Source organism: Hyperolius riggenbachi, chromosome 1 (genome assembly GCF_040937935.1).
Source record: "Hyperolius riggenbachi isolate aHypRig1 chromosome 1, aHypRig1.pri, whole genome shotgun sequence".
Taxonomy (NCBI): Eukaryota; Metazoa; Chordata; class Amphibia; order Anura; family Hyperoliidae; genus Hyperolius; species Hyperolius riggenbachi.
Window position 1 is genome coordinate 124,704,550 of NC_090646.1, and position 15,262 is coordinate 124,719,811.

The 15,262-nt window shown below is 43.3% G+C and overlaps 1 protein-coding gene across 2 annotated transcripts in view; it reads left to right on the plus strand.

Moving 5' to 3' along the window:
• The window catches only part of SLC30A9 (solute carrier family 30 member 9), a 108,167-nt gene extending 93,398 nt beyond the window's left edge, over positions 1 to 14,769 (plus strand). For both annotated transcript variants that reach the window (XM_068278512.1, XM_068278513.1), the window contains exons 16-18: positions 1,211 to 1,340; positions 3,598 to 3,711; positions 12,997 to 14,769. In XM_068278512.1, coding sequence (XP_068134613.1) covers positions 1,211 to 1,340; positions 3,598 to 3,711; positions 12,997 to 13,041 — 289 coding nt within the window. In that variant the 3' untranslated portion in view covers positions 13,042 to 14,769. The remainder of the gene's footprint in view (positions 1 to 1,210; positions 1,341 to 3,597; positions 3,712 to 12,996) is intronic.
• Positions 14,770 to 15,262: the final 493 nt, after the last annotated feature.

Below are 15,262 nucleotides of genomic sequence, written 5' to 3' on the forward strand. Positions count from 1 at the left end.
GCCTGAGGAAGCGGGCTTGGGACCCGTGAAACGCGTTGCAAACTGTACAATTTTATTAGGAGTTCTTATTAAATTGACCATTTTACACACAGCAGTGCTTGTGTTTGTTGTTGGGCGGGTAGATCCACCCATACCACCAACACTTTTATTGATTTTAATTGGTACTAATTTTATTCTACTGGCGCCTCTGTATACTACATTATTCAGAGCTGGACTGACTGGTGTGTTTTGGATCATTGTCTTGCTGCAGAACCCAATTGCTTTTCAGCTTAAAGGATTTTTGAGACAAGATAAAGATGTTGATTGCAGTACCTGCTTGCATTAGTAGTGGCATACTGTCTGTGCCCTCTGCTTGCTGCTGCTCCGCTGCTATTCTCTTCATTTTTAGGCCTTGTCTAATACTAGTCATCTGGAACAAATTGCCCCCAGCACATGCTCAGTAGCTTCTTTCAGCTTCACAGACGGGGCTGTGCTATCCCACAGCAGCTCTCCTCCTCACACAGTCCTCTTTGATGGTCCAGGGGTGTGGCTCCACAGTCTTTGCTCGAGCCCCAGGCAGGAGGAGAGCTGCAGGGAGCTAGCACAGTGCCGTCTGATTGTCTGAAAGGACCCCACTGCACATGCACAGGGGAAATAAACTCCAGGTGAAAGGTCATGACTAATATTATTCAAGGCCTAAAAATGTAGAGAATTGCAGCGGAATGCAGGCAAACGGAGAGCACAGCGTAAGACGTTATGACCTTATTACTAGCAGGTACTGCATCTTACATCTTCTTTTTTTTTTTTTTTTTTTTTTTTTTTTTTTTTGTCTCAAAGTCCTTCAAGGTTACAAACTGATAGCCAGACATTCTCTTTCAGGATTTTTTTTGTGGAATTTTAGAGTAGAATTCATGGTTCCATCAATCACAGAAAGTGATCCAAGGTCCTGAAGCAGCTACAGACTCTCACACTACCACCACTACGTTTTACTGTTGGCATGGTTGTCTTCTTCTGAAATACGGCTGCTGCTGTGAAATATCCAAGTAGAAAAGACAAAAGAGATTACAGAGAGGGACATTTCTAACTTTATACAATTGTATATTTCCAAACCTTGTGTGTGACTGAATAGCAGACCCATATAGTAAGGGAAAGGATCCCCTATAAAATTCAGTGCACATTTTCATGTACTTTTTACTGAGTCTTCATGCAAGTCAAAATGTTTTGTTTATAGAGCAGTTCATGATGTAAAAGCTACAGATATGGGATTGAGTAAAGTGCGATTTAAAGCAGAAGTGGATTTTGACGGACGAGTTGTGACAAGGTTATACTTGGAAAAACAGGACATTGACCAGATGTTGCAAGTAAGCTATTTATTATTAATTCTAAAAATGCTAAATTACTTACTACAGCTCTTGTATTTAGGATGAACTCACAGACACACATTTCATAAATGGGTTTTAGCAATTAACGTTTACTGCGCTGAGGCAACTGTAGTTGGATGTGCAAAACACAATCCAGCAGGAGGGGATCTCTCAGATTAGAGCAGTGATGGGGGTGTCTTGACACCCTGAATACAAAAGACACAGGAAACAAAAAGTTTGATACAAAAAAAGGATATAATGTAAAAATGGATTGGCTACTCACAAAGGTGGGTTGCAAAGGGGCAACCGACCACAGGAAGCAGGTGGAGACAACAAACCCGACTCCATTTGGCGTGGTCCAGCCAGACCTAGATGTGGTCACTCTCCTTGGTAAAACGATGACAGGCCGTCATTAGGACTAGACCCTAGAGGTTTGTCTGAACCCCTCCTACAGGGTATGTTGTGGGGTGTACAAGCACAATTTGGGTAAAAAGGCGCCCCAGTATAGATAACATTTAGTTTAAAACCAATATAAAAATGAAAATGGATGAGGTGGTTTACCTCAATGATGCAGTCTGAAGACAAAGGAGTTTTATTTAGCACAGGCCTGCCAGAGAGTATTAGTCGTCTCTGGTGCACTTTAAAGCAAACCAGAGCTGTCAGTATACTAAGGTTCAATACTTATTTGGGGCTTCCTCCAGCCCCATAAGCACGTGTGAGTCCCTCGCCATCCTCCCACGGTCTGCCATTCAGCTGCGATCATCCCCGGTAACTGGCTCAGTCCCGCCAGTCGTGGTCCTCTGCGCATGCGTGGAAAAACACCAAGCTATTTACTGCAGGAAACCGCTTGGGGTTTATCTATGAGGAGATGGGAGGCAGGCCCAGGCCCAGAAGTCGAGTGATGTGGGGTCTTCGGCACGGCTTCGCAGGACAAGGCTGCTCAGGTAAATATAACTTTTTTTTTTTTTCCAGGGACGCTGCTGGATTTTTATATTTACTATGGAGGTCGTCTTTAACCACTTCAGTACCAGCACCCTGTGCCCTCTTAAGGACCAGAGGTTGCTGGTACAGTAAACCGCCGTTTCCCCGACGAATCGTCGCTCTCGCCGGTCACGCCGCTCTGTCCCTGCCGCAGGCTCCTCTCTCTGCCGTCTCTGACGGCAGAGCGCTGTGCGCCGGTCAGGAGCCGCTTTCATTGACTCCTGACCCTGTCACTCAATGTAAGCAAGCAATGGGAACGGTTTACAGGAATGACGGGGCCAGGAACCAATGAAAACTGCTCCTGCCCGGCTCACAGTGCTCTGCCGTCATAGAGACGGCAGGGCAAGCACATTGCGGCGGGGACACATCGTCGAGAGCGGCGGGAACGGCAGGGACGCGCGGTGAATGGGACGTAGAGTTTACGTCCAGTCAGAACCGCAGCGCCACCTGCCCGCCGTAGAATCGTACTGCATCGGTCCGCAGGTAGTTAAGGATGACTTCTGCCAGCATAAGTACATGGAGGAAAAAGGGGGATTATGTAGTTTCACATTTATTTAGGAAGCCATACACAGAGTCGTTTCTTCATATCCTTTTAATTGAGCATTATAGAATTAATTGTGAATAAAGGCAAGAAAGCAAAAGAAAAAGAAACTCTGTAAAATGATATCCAACCGCAGAGAAGCACAGCTTTTACAGGACAATATTAAAGAGAAACTCCAACCTAGAATTGAACTTTATCCCAATCAGTAGCTGATACCCCCTTTTACATGAGAAATATAATGATTTTCACAAACAGACCATCAGGGGGCACTGTGTGACTGATTTTGTGCTGAAACCCCTCCCACAAGAAGCTCTGAGTACCGCGGTACTCTGGGCAAACTGCCACAATGTAACAATGTTCACAGACAGGAATTAGCTGTTTACAGCTGTCTCTAACAGCCAAAACAGCTAGGAGCAGCTACATAACCTGCCCACAGTAACAATGTCACCATGTAATACATGTCAGAATGTGAATCTGGGAGAGGAAAGATTTTACACTGAGCAAACACTGACTAAATCATTTATACATAATTATGGTAAAAAAATGAAGCACTTTTTTAACTACATTATTTTCACTGGAGTTCCTCTAACTGCAGCATTTTTTTTCTTACAGATCTGTTTATACATGATTAAATTATGTTTTACTTAATACTGTATATACAATAAGAGACTGTTAGAACTTGGCCTTTGTCTGAAATTCCAGTGTATGGAAGTTGTACTCTGGTTTTCTTTTCAGGAAATTCGTCAAGTAAAGACCGCAGAAGATTTGGAGGCGTTCATGCTTAAACACGGGGAGAACGTTATTGACACACTAGGCGCTGAAGTAGACAGACTAGAGAAGGCACTGAAGGTAAGAGTGGAAGGGTACAGATCCCTTTTCTATTCTTAAAGAGGAACTTTAACCCAGGATTGAACTTCATCCCAATTGCTTGCCGATGCCCCCTGTCCCACGAGGAATCTTTAACTTTTCTCTAATAGATCATCAGGGACATCTGTATGGCTATTGTGCTGAAACAATGTCAAGGCAATGGCCCTGACAGGTACCTGTCTGTAAACCTCCTTGCATCGTGGAAAATAGCTGTTTATAACTGCCAAGCAAGGAGCATCTCCCTCTGTCCTTAGATCTAAGTTACCAAACATTCCGCAGAGATCACCTGGCAAGTCTAGAGAAAAGTATTAGAAAAAATTATTTTTTTTAATTACATTATTTTCACTACAGTTCCTCTTTAGGAGCCCATTAATGGTACAAGTTTTTTTCTCCAAATGCCATCTTTTAATGCGATTTTTACTATCAAATTGTATAGAAAATGCACTGTTTATGAAGGCAGTCGATAAGGAACGATTCTTTGGATGATTGCTAAATAGGATAAAATCGATCCAAAAGTTGGATTTTATGATCGAATTTGAAAAAAGAATTTTTCAGTAAATGTGAACAATCAATAATTGCTTTCCGATTAGTTATGATCGTTCAAATCGCATCAAAATATCGCATTTAGTGAAAAATTGTACCATTAATGGGCACCTTTTAAAGGACCGCCATCACAGAACACTGTAAAATTTAACATGCATGAAAACACAAATAAAAAGTACATTTCTTCCAGAGTAAAATGTGCTATAAATTATTTGTATCCTATGTTGCATTCACACAGTAGGTAATAGAAATGTGACAGAATTGACTAGCCCATTTCCTCATGGGGGATTCTCATGGTTTTCTTTCTTTCCAAAAGCACTTAGCGCTAGCGTTTTGCCCCGGTGATTTTTACACGGTTAACACGTAAAAATCACTGGACCTATTCACGTTTTTTGAGCAATCGCGATTCTCGATTGAAATACACTATCGCTCAAAAAATGCTAAAAAAACAAAAAAAAATGCTGCATTTTGCATCTAGCGCTAATCGCGAATCGGCGTGAGATCAATGCCATATATTTAACATTGCGCTATCGATTAGCGGTAAACGCCCGCTTATCGCTCAGGTGTGAATGGGCCCTTAGTGAATGGCAGTTGCTCAGTGCAACTGCCAGAATAGTATGTAAACAGGTTGGGGTGACGGCCTGCATCTTTGTATAAATCCTTTCCAGGGAGTGCTTTTGTAAAGAATAAATGAAATACTTAGATTCCCCTATGAGGGGATGGACTTGTCAGAAACCTGTCAGATTTCTACTAAATACTGTAAGTGACAGCAACATAGGCGAAAAGTAAATTATAGCACATTTTACTCTGGAAGAAACATACTTCTTATTTGTATATATTTTAAATTTTACTATTTTTTGCAATAGTAGGCCTTTAAATTATAGAACAGTAGGACAGCTGAAATCTGATTGGATGAGACTTCTTCTCAGGTACCTTCTAGTGATGATGGGGGGTAGCATTTCTTACCCTCCACAGCACACATTTCCTAGGCACACCATCACTGTAGTTACATTTGCCAAGCACTACTGATTAAATTGAATTTCATGTTCCTTGAAAATGTGGCTTGTCACCAGACCCCAAGGCCTGCGGTTTTACACAACCCGAGACTAAATGAAGCGCTTCTTTGTTTCCACATCCAATTCTATGTTTCTGCAACAGACCTTGCTCTCGCTAATTTATAGTTGCTAATTTCCTCACTATTCAACTTGTCAGCTCCCCGGAGAGTTTATTTTCAGTTTTGTGTACATGTGTTTTACCATGCTGTGCTCGCAGAGTCTTCTTCAATAATCCTTTCTCATTTACAAACTTCTCCCTGATTCACTTTTTGCTTCTTCTTTCTGAATGTGACAAATCAGTCTGTAGCTTCCTCAAAGCAAACCTGTCACATTCCTGGGTAATACAAATGAAATATGTCAGGGAAATGTGCAGAATAAGTGGTAAACTTCCTTTAAACAACATTTTAAAACCATTGTCTCAGAAATACAGGTTCCTGAAGTCAAAGTAAAGAAAGTTGGACTCCTGAGTTTCCATGAAGGGGAATGTGTTTCATTAAGAAAGCACACCTGAACTGAGAGGGATGTGGAGACTGCCATATTTATTTCCTTTTATACAATGCAAATTGCCCTAGTGTCCTGCTGATCCTCTGCTTCTAATACTTTTGGCCATAGACCCTGAGCAAGCATGAAGAATGGATTGGCCCCATACTTGTTTCAGGTGTGTTATTCAGCAGGGCTGCCAGGCAATTGGTATTTGTTCAAAGTAAATATATATGGCAGCCTCCATAGCCCTCTTATTTCAGATCTCCTTTTAAGGTCCAGAAGGAAGGGTTGGGACAAGCTAGCTTTTACAGTAAAGCCCCTTACACCTAGATTGTGCCAAGGCGGCCAATCAGTGCCATCTCAGATGAGAGTCCAGTGTCACGGACCGAGCTTAAAGTGACCCTTCTTCCTCACTAGATGGGATCCAGCGCTGGTTCCCTGAAAACTCCCTTGTCATCACTTGTTGGGCGCGCAGGCACATTAGTGACTTCCTGATGGGCGGAGTTTGCGCCTGCACAGTAGAGCAGACCAGATCAGGTTTGGCTATATCCGCTGGAGCACAAGCAGGAAGCCGCAAAGTGCACCTGCGCGCACCTCCGAAAGTAAATAGCCGCAAAGTGCACTTGCGCGCACCTCTGAAAGTAAATATTAATGTCAGTGTGGCTGCATGGGAGCCATCGCTGAAATAAGCTGGATGAGGATGACTGGGGAAGCCTCATTAGGATACAGAGACTTTCCCCCTACCTAGGCAAGTACTCCCCAGGGGCACTTTTTTCCCTATAGGTTTACTTTAATGATCAGGCATGCCAGATCTCTAAGTGACAATCGGCAATGCTCTCCTCCTTGCCCCTCCAATGCTCTCCTCCTTGCCCCTCCAATGTTCTCCTCCTTGCCGCCACATGTCATTCCTCCTCCCATCCCAATGGCACTATGTGGGCTCAAACCCACTAGCAGCCTTTTCTAAATGTTACTGATTTGAAAAACCTCTTGCTAATGCAATGCTATGGGGGATTTTTATAAAATCACATCCCTCTGGTGGGATCACACTCATAGCATTTCATTAGCAAGAGCGTTTCAAATCACAAAGCACTCAGAGAAGCATTTCTAGTGGGTTCCAGGCCTGTTGTAGCAGCATGACATGTGCAGCACGTGGCTCCTGAACGGTTGCCTGAAGATCTCATTGACCATTCCTACTGTGCAGTAGCCAGTCTTGGCTAATACTGCAGCTTGGCACAGTCAAAAAAACTTAGCTTTGACAAGATGACTGAAATAAAATTTGTTTCCTGGAACAACCAGATTCTTCCATTTGTTCTTCCGGTGCAGCATGTCTCAGTGTCTCAGACCAGCTACCATTTCTCTTTCTGAGCGGGTCAAATAACCATTGTAACTGTTCTTCAAAATGAGAGAGACATTATGCTAGCTTGAAAATTCCTCATCACTTCGGCTCATGTCTAGAAAAAGCATAGCTGGCTGCAGACTTAAAATGTAAGGTACTTTAAATAACCTTCTATTACAAAATGGCATGTGTGGCATTGATATGTTATATCGATGCTTTTAACATAGCTAAAAAAAAACTGTCTCAAACATTTACTGACCTCAGTAGAGGGCAGCTTCTGGCTAATCCAGAGGCTTCCCCATCCTCCTCCACCGGTTCCAGCCTTGTGTCCTCCCAAAGCCCAAGCGCGTCCCTGCTCTTGTCCCGGCATGAGCCACACTGCACCAGTGCTGTAGTACAGAGCTGTTTGCTGTCTTCTTTTTCTGCTGAAGCTTCATCTGGTCCGTGCTACCGTGCAGTGCGGGTGCACTTATTCACACACAGGAGTGTGGCTGTGAGGTTCCAGGGGGTACCGGTGTCCATGAGGTGTCTAGAGAAGGACATGGGAAGCCTCGGGAGTATCCAAAGGCTTCCTTCTCCTGAGGTAAAATGGTGGAGCAATGCAGATTTGACCTCACATGGTGAGCATGGAGAACAAAGTTATTGGCCAAAATTATCCACCTGGTAGATCGTTGGCCAGGTGGGAGTCGGGGGCTGCTGTACACACGTTAGATTATTGGCAGAGACAGTGGTTATTAGCCGTATCAGCTGATTTTAGCGCGTGTCCAGGTCTTAACTAGTTACGCCTGCCTACAGACTAATAAGTGTTGCTTATGGGATTTAAATCTCAACAAATCTCTGAAAAATGAATGTGTATGCTACAGAAAGGTCTTTACAATCATCTTACTTTGTGTGGAATGTATTTTGCAGCTGATCCACCTCGTCACTTCCTTTCTAGTGGACATGACACTTGTAACACAAAATTGTTAACAAATCACTTTGCAAATGCCTCTTTATAGTCGGCATTTTTAAACTGTAACAAGTCCTCATCAATGATTTATTTTTTTCCTTTTTGAACACTCCAGCTACTTAAATGGCTGTTTATTTTTGTCATTAGTTTTTCGCATTTTCCATAATGATTTATTTAACTGGTGTAATCGAGATGCAGCTCAGCTCCATCCGAATGAGCATTAGACCGTGCAAAGCCTAATGTGTCTGCTACAACCAAACTGTGTCTGCTGAGGTTACTTGGTGCATGTTTACACGTTTCAGGGAAAGTTCCGTTTTCTTTGGCTCATGATGCGCCTGCCTAGCGTGACAGCTGGACATGCTTACCTAAAGGCATTTAAACAGTACCGGTAACTTCACTCCAAAATACTGCCATCACCACACACACAAACATTCTGTTTTTTTTTTTTTTTTTAATCCATAATTTTTGGTTTAGGTGTGAACCAAACTCCATATCTCAGAATCCATGCATTAAAGGGAACCTTAACTGAACGGGGGGGTAAAGAGTTTCACTTACCTGGGGCTATTACCAGCCCCCTGCAGCAGTCCTATGCCCTCGGCGCCGCTCTGGAATCCTCTGGTCCCCCGCTGTCACTTAGTTTTGTTTTTGACGACTCACCAGTCGCCGGCCGCCATGCGTATTATTGGACGCATTCACCAATGCAATTAGCGCTATTGCGGACCGTAACACGTACAAAAATACGCGTTGCTGCATTCCGCACGCGTAGATATGCGGCAACGCGTACTTTTGTACGCGTTGTGGTCCGCAATAGCGCTAATTGCATTGGTGAATGCGTCCAATAATACGCATGGCGGCCGGCGACTGGTGAGTCGTCAAAAACGAAACTAAGTGACAGCGGGGGACCAGAGGATTCCAGAGTGGCGCCGAGGGCATAGGACTGCTGCAGGGGGCTGGTAATAGCCCCAGGTAAGTGAAACTCTTTACCCCCGTTCAGTTAAGGTTCCCTTTAACTTCCAGAAGCCGTGTGCCTACTTCAGGAGTTAGTAGCAGTTGTCGTAGGAAATGGGTATTAAGCAGTTGTAAACCTCAGTTCGGTGTAGGAGAAATCTTAAGCGATAGATGGAGAGTTACACACCTCAAACCCAATAAAAAGGGCGCCCAATGCTTCCTGGAAAGAAGACCGGCCGCCATTTGCGACCATGATAAAAGTCACGATTAGTGGCAATGAGCAGAAAGTTGGGCGCCCGGAGGCACTGGATAAAATATCGGTCACCGGGGCTACCTGCTGTGCAAACTGCAGCAATAAGTAGCGGACATAAGGATTGGCACTGTCACAACATAACTGTGAAACTCGTGATCACAATTAGTTTTGTACACAGATTGTCAAAGTACAATTCGAGATTGTATTGTTAAAGAATGCTTTGGTTTTCTTTCTGTTAGAGCGGACATTCCATTCAGACAGAATAGTGTTGTGGACTCCCTGTTTATCTATCAAAGGGCAGATGCTCCAAGAAGGCCCTGGCATCCTTCACACCTGGCTTTAGCCCCAGTTAGAACATAGCAAAGGAGGAAGCTATGCCAGCAGGGGGCCATCTCCCTGTCCTCAAATCCATGGGAGGTAGCCAGCAATGTTCACAGAATATAGAATAGATCCATTTCAAATTTTTTTCTTATTCCTGCTAAACCAAAAGTCTCATCTCTAAAAAATAAATAAATAAATAAATAAAAATGAAAAAATATATATAATCTAAAATCACCGAATTCTGAGCATCATGGTCGCCGCGCAGACAGCTTACACAATTGGAGTAACTATGAACAAACCTTAATTATAAAATATTAGTTCATTGTTTTAATATTTCATACAGTAAAATAATGTTTGGTATCAACCTGATGCAGATTCTTTATGGATGATGAATATGCTATTATTGTATGCGGGCGATGAGCCATGCGCAGAATATGGACAATAATCCATACCTGATCCATTTTTTTCCTCTCCAACACTGCCAGAATGCAGTGAAAGGATCAGCCTGAAGTAGGGTCAGGCCTCGGACTCCCGCCTCCCCAGGCAGATTCTTCAAAAGGACAGGCCTGGCGGCCATCTTTAATCTCCCAGTTTCCATCAAACAAACAACTTAAAAGAGCCCGTGGCGATAGCTGCGTAAGCTGGGTCTCTTGAACAAGGAACTTTCCATATGGAGTTCCACAGACAAAAAGAATCGCTAACATTTCCAATCGCTAAGATTTAAGTCACCTACACAGTGCCATCAAGCTCTGTTGACAAGCCCTTGTTGAGGCGCTTCAGCGGGTTCCAGTGCTGGACCGGCAAGGAAGAGGGAGACGGGGGAAGTCTCTGGAGGATCCAGAGGTTTCCCTCTACTTAGGCAAGTACCCATTTCGGGCACTTTAATTAGTGTATTAATGTACATAACCCTGTTCCTTTTATCAGTCTATGCAGAGTAACTTTAAGGTTTTGCCTGTGCTGTTCTCTTATTGCTTGCAAGTCTCCTCTATGTAACATCTTCCCAATTCCTAGCAAGCAAAAAAAATGACTTTGAAGTGTTGGTTAATTAGCTGAGGGTTGACATAACTTTCTCACCTTATATTTAGTAGTGTTTGGTTTGCCTTATGCCAGGAAGATGTTGTTTAGTGGAAAGTGAGAAAGCTCATAAAAATGTTTAATGACTCATGGCCACTGTGTGCAATCATCAGTGCAGAAATTTGACAGCTAAAAGGAATTATGTTCATTCATCAGTTACAAAAAGGCTGGAATCCATTTTTCCTCCCCTAGTAGACTTACTAGTCTGTCTAATCTATTTAGGGGGCTAAAAGGGACAGTTGTGGAGAAAGATGGACATATTGTCCTACTTCCAATGCATGATGAAGCCATATGCAGGAACTTGGATCTTCTACTACCAAAGATCTTATTGACAGCTTGAGTCTCAAGCCTCATGCACACGCTAGATGGAACTCAGCCAAGGTATCCGACAACTGCATCAGCCGAGAATCTAGTGTGTGCAGTAGCCACCGATGGCTCATCCAGTGGATCGAGCATTGTTCTCCACACTCACCCCACCCATTGTATGACATCACTCCTGCGCCCCTTCATCGACTCTCCACCCCACATAGCAACAAAGCACATTACCAGCCTGCAGGCTAGTGGTGCTTCTGTACAGCCTTGTAATGTATAAATATGAATTGCGTTTTAACTTACCGCAGGTCCATCTATAAAACAGACTTCCCCAGCCTTTGCCTAACACAGTCCTCAACCCAGCACTATAACAAAAGACTTGTACACAAACTAGATGGGATTTGGGCCGAGGCGACCCTTCAGGGTTGACACTAGCGTGTGTACAGCTGGCCCAAGATGTCAGCCAAAGATTCAAAGTGCCAGATCTGCTTGAGTGAATGCATTGTTTTCCTCCTCTCCTCCATGAAGCCCCCCATTGTGCGCTGTGCTATCATTACTCCTCCCATCCCATAGAAGATAGTATACATTGCTCTGGTATACCATATACAGCTCTCGTTCCCTAGTGTCACCAACAGTATTGAGATGTTTCCTGACACTCGACACTAAGGTGTGTACATACCTTAAAGAGAAACTCCAGTGAAAATAATGTAATAAAAATAAGTGCTTCATTTTTACAATAATTATGTATAAATGATTTAGTCAGTGTTTGCCCATTGTAAAAGCTTTCCTCTCCTGATTTACATTCTGACATTTATCACATGGTGACATTTTTACTGCTGGCAGGTGATGTCACTGGAAGTAGCTGCTGCTTGCTTTTTTGGCAGTTTGAACCTCGTTGCATTGTGGGAAATAGTAGTTTACAGCGGTTTCAAAGACAGGAAACTGCCAGGACCACGGTCCTCAGTTTCCTGTGGGTGGGGTTACACCACAATATCAGCCATACAGAGCCCCCTGATGATCCGTTTGTGAAAAGGAATAGATTTCTCATGTAAAAGGGGGTATCAGCTTCTGATTGGGATGAAGTTCAATTCTTGGTCACGGTTTCTCTTTAAAGCTCTGTACGCACACCAGACTTTTGTTACCTGAAATGATTGATTGTTGTAGTGTAGCTACTTGTGAGTTGGATAATACTTGACTGATTACTATTGTACTCCCTACTGCAGTGTATAGTTGGACTTTACCACACCCCACATATCAGACTTCCCTGTGTTCGTAACAGGGATCATTGTTAAACTGCCACCCAAAACAATCACAAATGATCATTTCAGCATTACAAAAATAAAATGCGTGTAGATTTCCAGTAACATACACTTCAGCTCAGTCCGGTCCTGTCCAGTAACCCAGGACATAAACAAAAACTTCATCTGATTGATGCAGAGAACACTGACATATATGATTTGCTTTTCAGCCGTTGTGCTTCTTTCTCAAACAGATCAAAAACGCACAGTTCCTCCCTCAGGCATTTTATGCATTTTTGCTCCCTTCCAATGAATACAATCTGATCCATAAAATATCATGTTGCCCACTGCTGCTCTGATGGCATTTTCTGGTCTACAAACAAGCCTGCCTGTTATGATTGTGAAAGCTGCCTTGTACTGTAGCAGGAGAGGTGTGCGGCAATTACACAGACAGTGTGGTCAGGAGAGGGCCCTTTTAGCAGCAGCTGCGCTGCCTTCTGCTTCCCCATCACATCAGTGTACAAACAGCTCAGAGCAGGAGGAGAATGTCTAGTATTAATTATGACCATTAAGCATCGCTTATGCTCTCGGGCGGATTGTGGCTGCAGAGCACGTCTCCGCTTCCGCAGGCAGGGGGCATCTCGCCCCCGAGTCTTATCTTCATCTACAATAAAGACTATTTCTCTATTGCCAGCCTTCAAATAATGTGTCAGGAAGCTAATGTTTCATTAATTACTTCTTCCCTTTTGTTTCAGCAAAGCAATCCTGAGGTTCGGCATGTTGACTTGGAAATTTTATAGAAGCGGAAGAATTTTCTATTCATACGATTCATGGAGGAAGAGAAAAGGAGACTGTACAAGAAGCTTCATTTCATTTTCCAGTGTGCATGCTCCATGACTAAATTGTAAATGAGCGCGAATCGCCCTGCAATGCAAATGCTCTGCATCACAAGTCCTGTTTACAAGAGCATCTTAGAGTCTGTTGTTGTCAAATTATCTGCAATCACTTTTTTGTGTGGCGGACAAGAGAAGGAGAGGGAAAAAAAGCTAAGGTTATTTATTTGTACAACTGCCTCACTGAAGTACATTGTGTTGTTTTTATTTCATTCCATTGACATGCATGACTTTAATCCTTTTTTTTTTTTTTTGCTGTTTTTGTTTTGGCGTACTGGACAGCTTGAGATAAGGAAACAACCATTTGCACTCCCGCCATTCCGCCACCTTGTACAGTACAAAGATGTTCATGGTTTTATTTTATTGCTGGAAGTGGTTGGAATGTTCTTTCTGATGTTTCTTAGGTCTTTGATGCTGGCGAGGCGTTCTTCTTAGGCTAGGATGCTGCTGACGATTCTTCCTTTTTGTAATATGCACAGATATGTCGTACTCCTCTTCCGCTATGGCGCATAAGCCGTAATATCGTGGTCTCCGCATTTCTGCAGATTTTACCAAGTGCAACTCTTTGGTTATGAAAAGTTATTTTATTTTAAAACCCAGCTCCAGGCAATAAATATTCCTGTAGGCCTCTGTCAGAGTTCAATGGCAGAGCTTGTTTTATCCACATATAAGCTGAATGATTAGGTGGAGCGACATAAATGACATTTATGGTATCTAGTCAGAAGGCCATACAGCACAGACTCCCATAGCTGGAGTCTGTAGTCTTTTCAGCAAGGTTTGTCCCTGTGCCCCGCCCCTTGCAAGCTGAACAGTATGAGCCAATCAGAATCTGTCACTGCACCTTGTACTTACTGCTTCAGGTCACATGGTCATACATTTAAAGCACGCCTGAAGTGGAGAGAGGGAAAAGTTAGATTCTTATCTCAATAGACTGAAGTCTTTGGATTGTCCAGATTATTCCTAAATCCTCCTGCAGCCCACCAGGCCAGAGCAAGATCCCTCTGTCTTCTACATCCGGACTGGGCATGGCTTCTTTCCTCGGTGCATGAGCACTTTGTTCTCCTGGACATGCGCTGACCTTACTTGCACACGCCCAGTCTGGATGCGCTCATCCACAGCCGGGGCCTGAAAAAAACTTATTCGAATCAATACATTGATTTAGAGGGTTTGCGCTGCAACAGTGGGCTGTGGGAAGCTCAAGGGAAGCATCTGTACTATGGACGATCAATGAAATGCAGATCATTCCGAGTTGATGCAGGATTATGAAAAATGCATGTATGCCAATTCAGTGTTCCCCAACCCTGTCCTCAAGGCCCACCAACACTGCATGTTTTGTGGACATCCACAGAGGTAGCTAATCAGCTCTGCTGAAACACTAATTACCTCACCTGTGCAAGTTTGTGGTTTCCTGCAAAACGTGTACTGTTGGTGGGCCTTGAGGGCAGGGTTGGGGAACTCTGATTTATGCAGCTTGAAAAGGGGCCGTTCAGTTTCTACCTCGGCAGAATTCGACTGGTGCATTTTCAAATCACGTACATTTGCATGCAAGATCTGCATAATCCTGACTCGTGAGAAAACTATTCACATCATTCAAAATATTGTTATATAAATATTACAAAAGCGTACTGTAAATAGTCGTGTATCATTTTTTTTATTTTTTTTTTATTAAAAAAAAGTTTTTTTTCAAACATTCCTGGTATTGTATTTAGTGGTGAATTTCAGGACAATAGGGGTGATTAACAATTTGGAGTGATATTCCACCCTAGACACAAAGCACCCTCTAAACAACATCCATAAATGATATCTTGCTTCATCTTTCCCACCTGTCCACCACACAACATGTTGCCAGACACAGCTCTCCATGTGCGTCTCTTCCAGGTGCATTCTGGGAGGAACATGTATCTCCATGCCCTACCCAATCAGAGGATCTGGAAGAGATGTGTGGTGAGCAGTGCCTACCCTCTCGTTACGCCAAGCAACACAAATTGCTTGCAAGCAGCAGGAGATGTACCATGGAATATGCTTGGAATATACAACCCGAATAATAACTGTCACAAGAATCGCCCTGAACATCGAGTTAGAGACAGGAGCTTCCTCGGATTTTAAACTCCTGTGTACCTGATTGGAT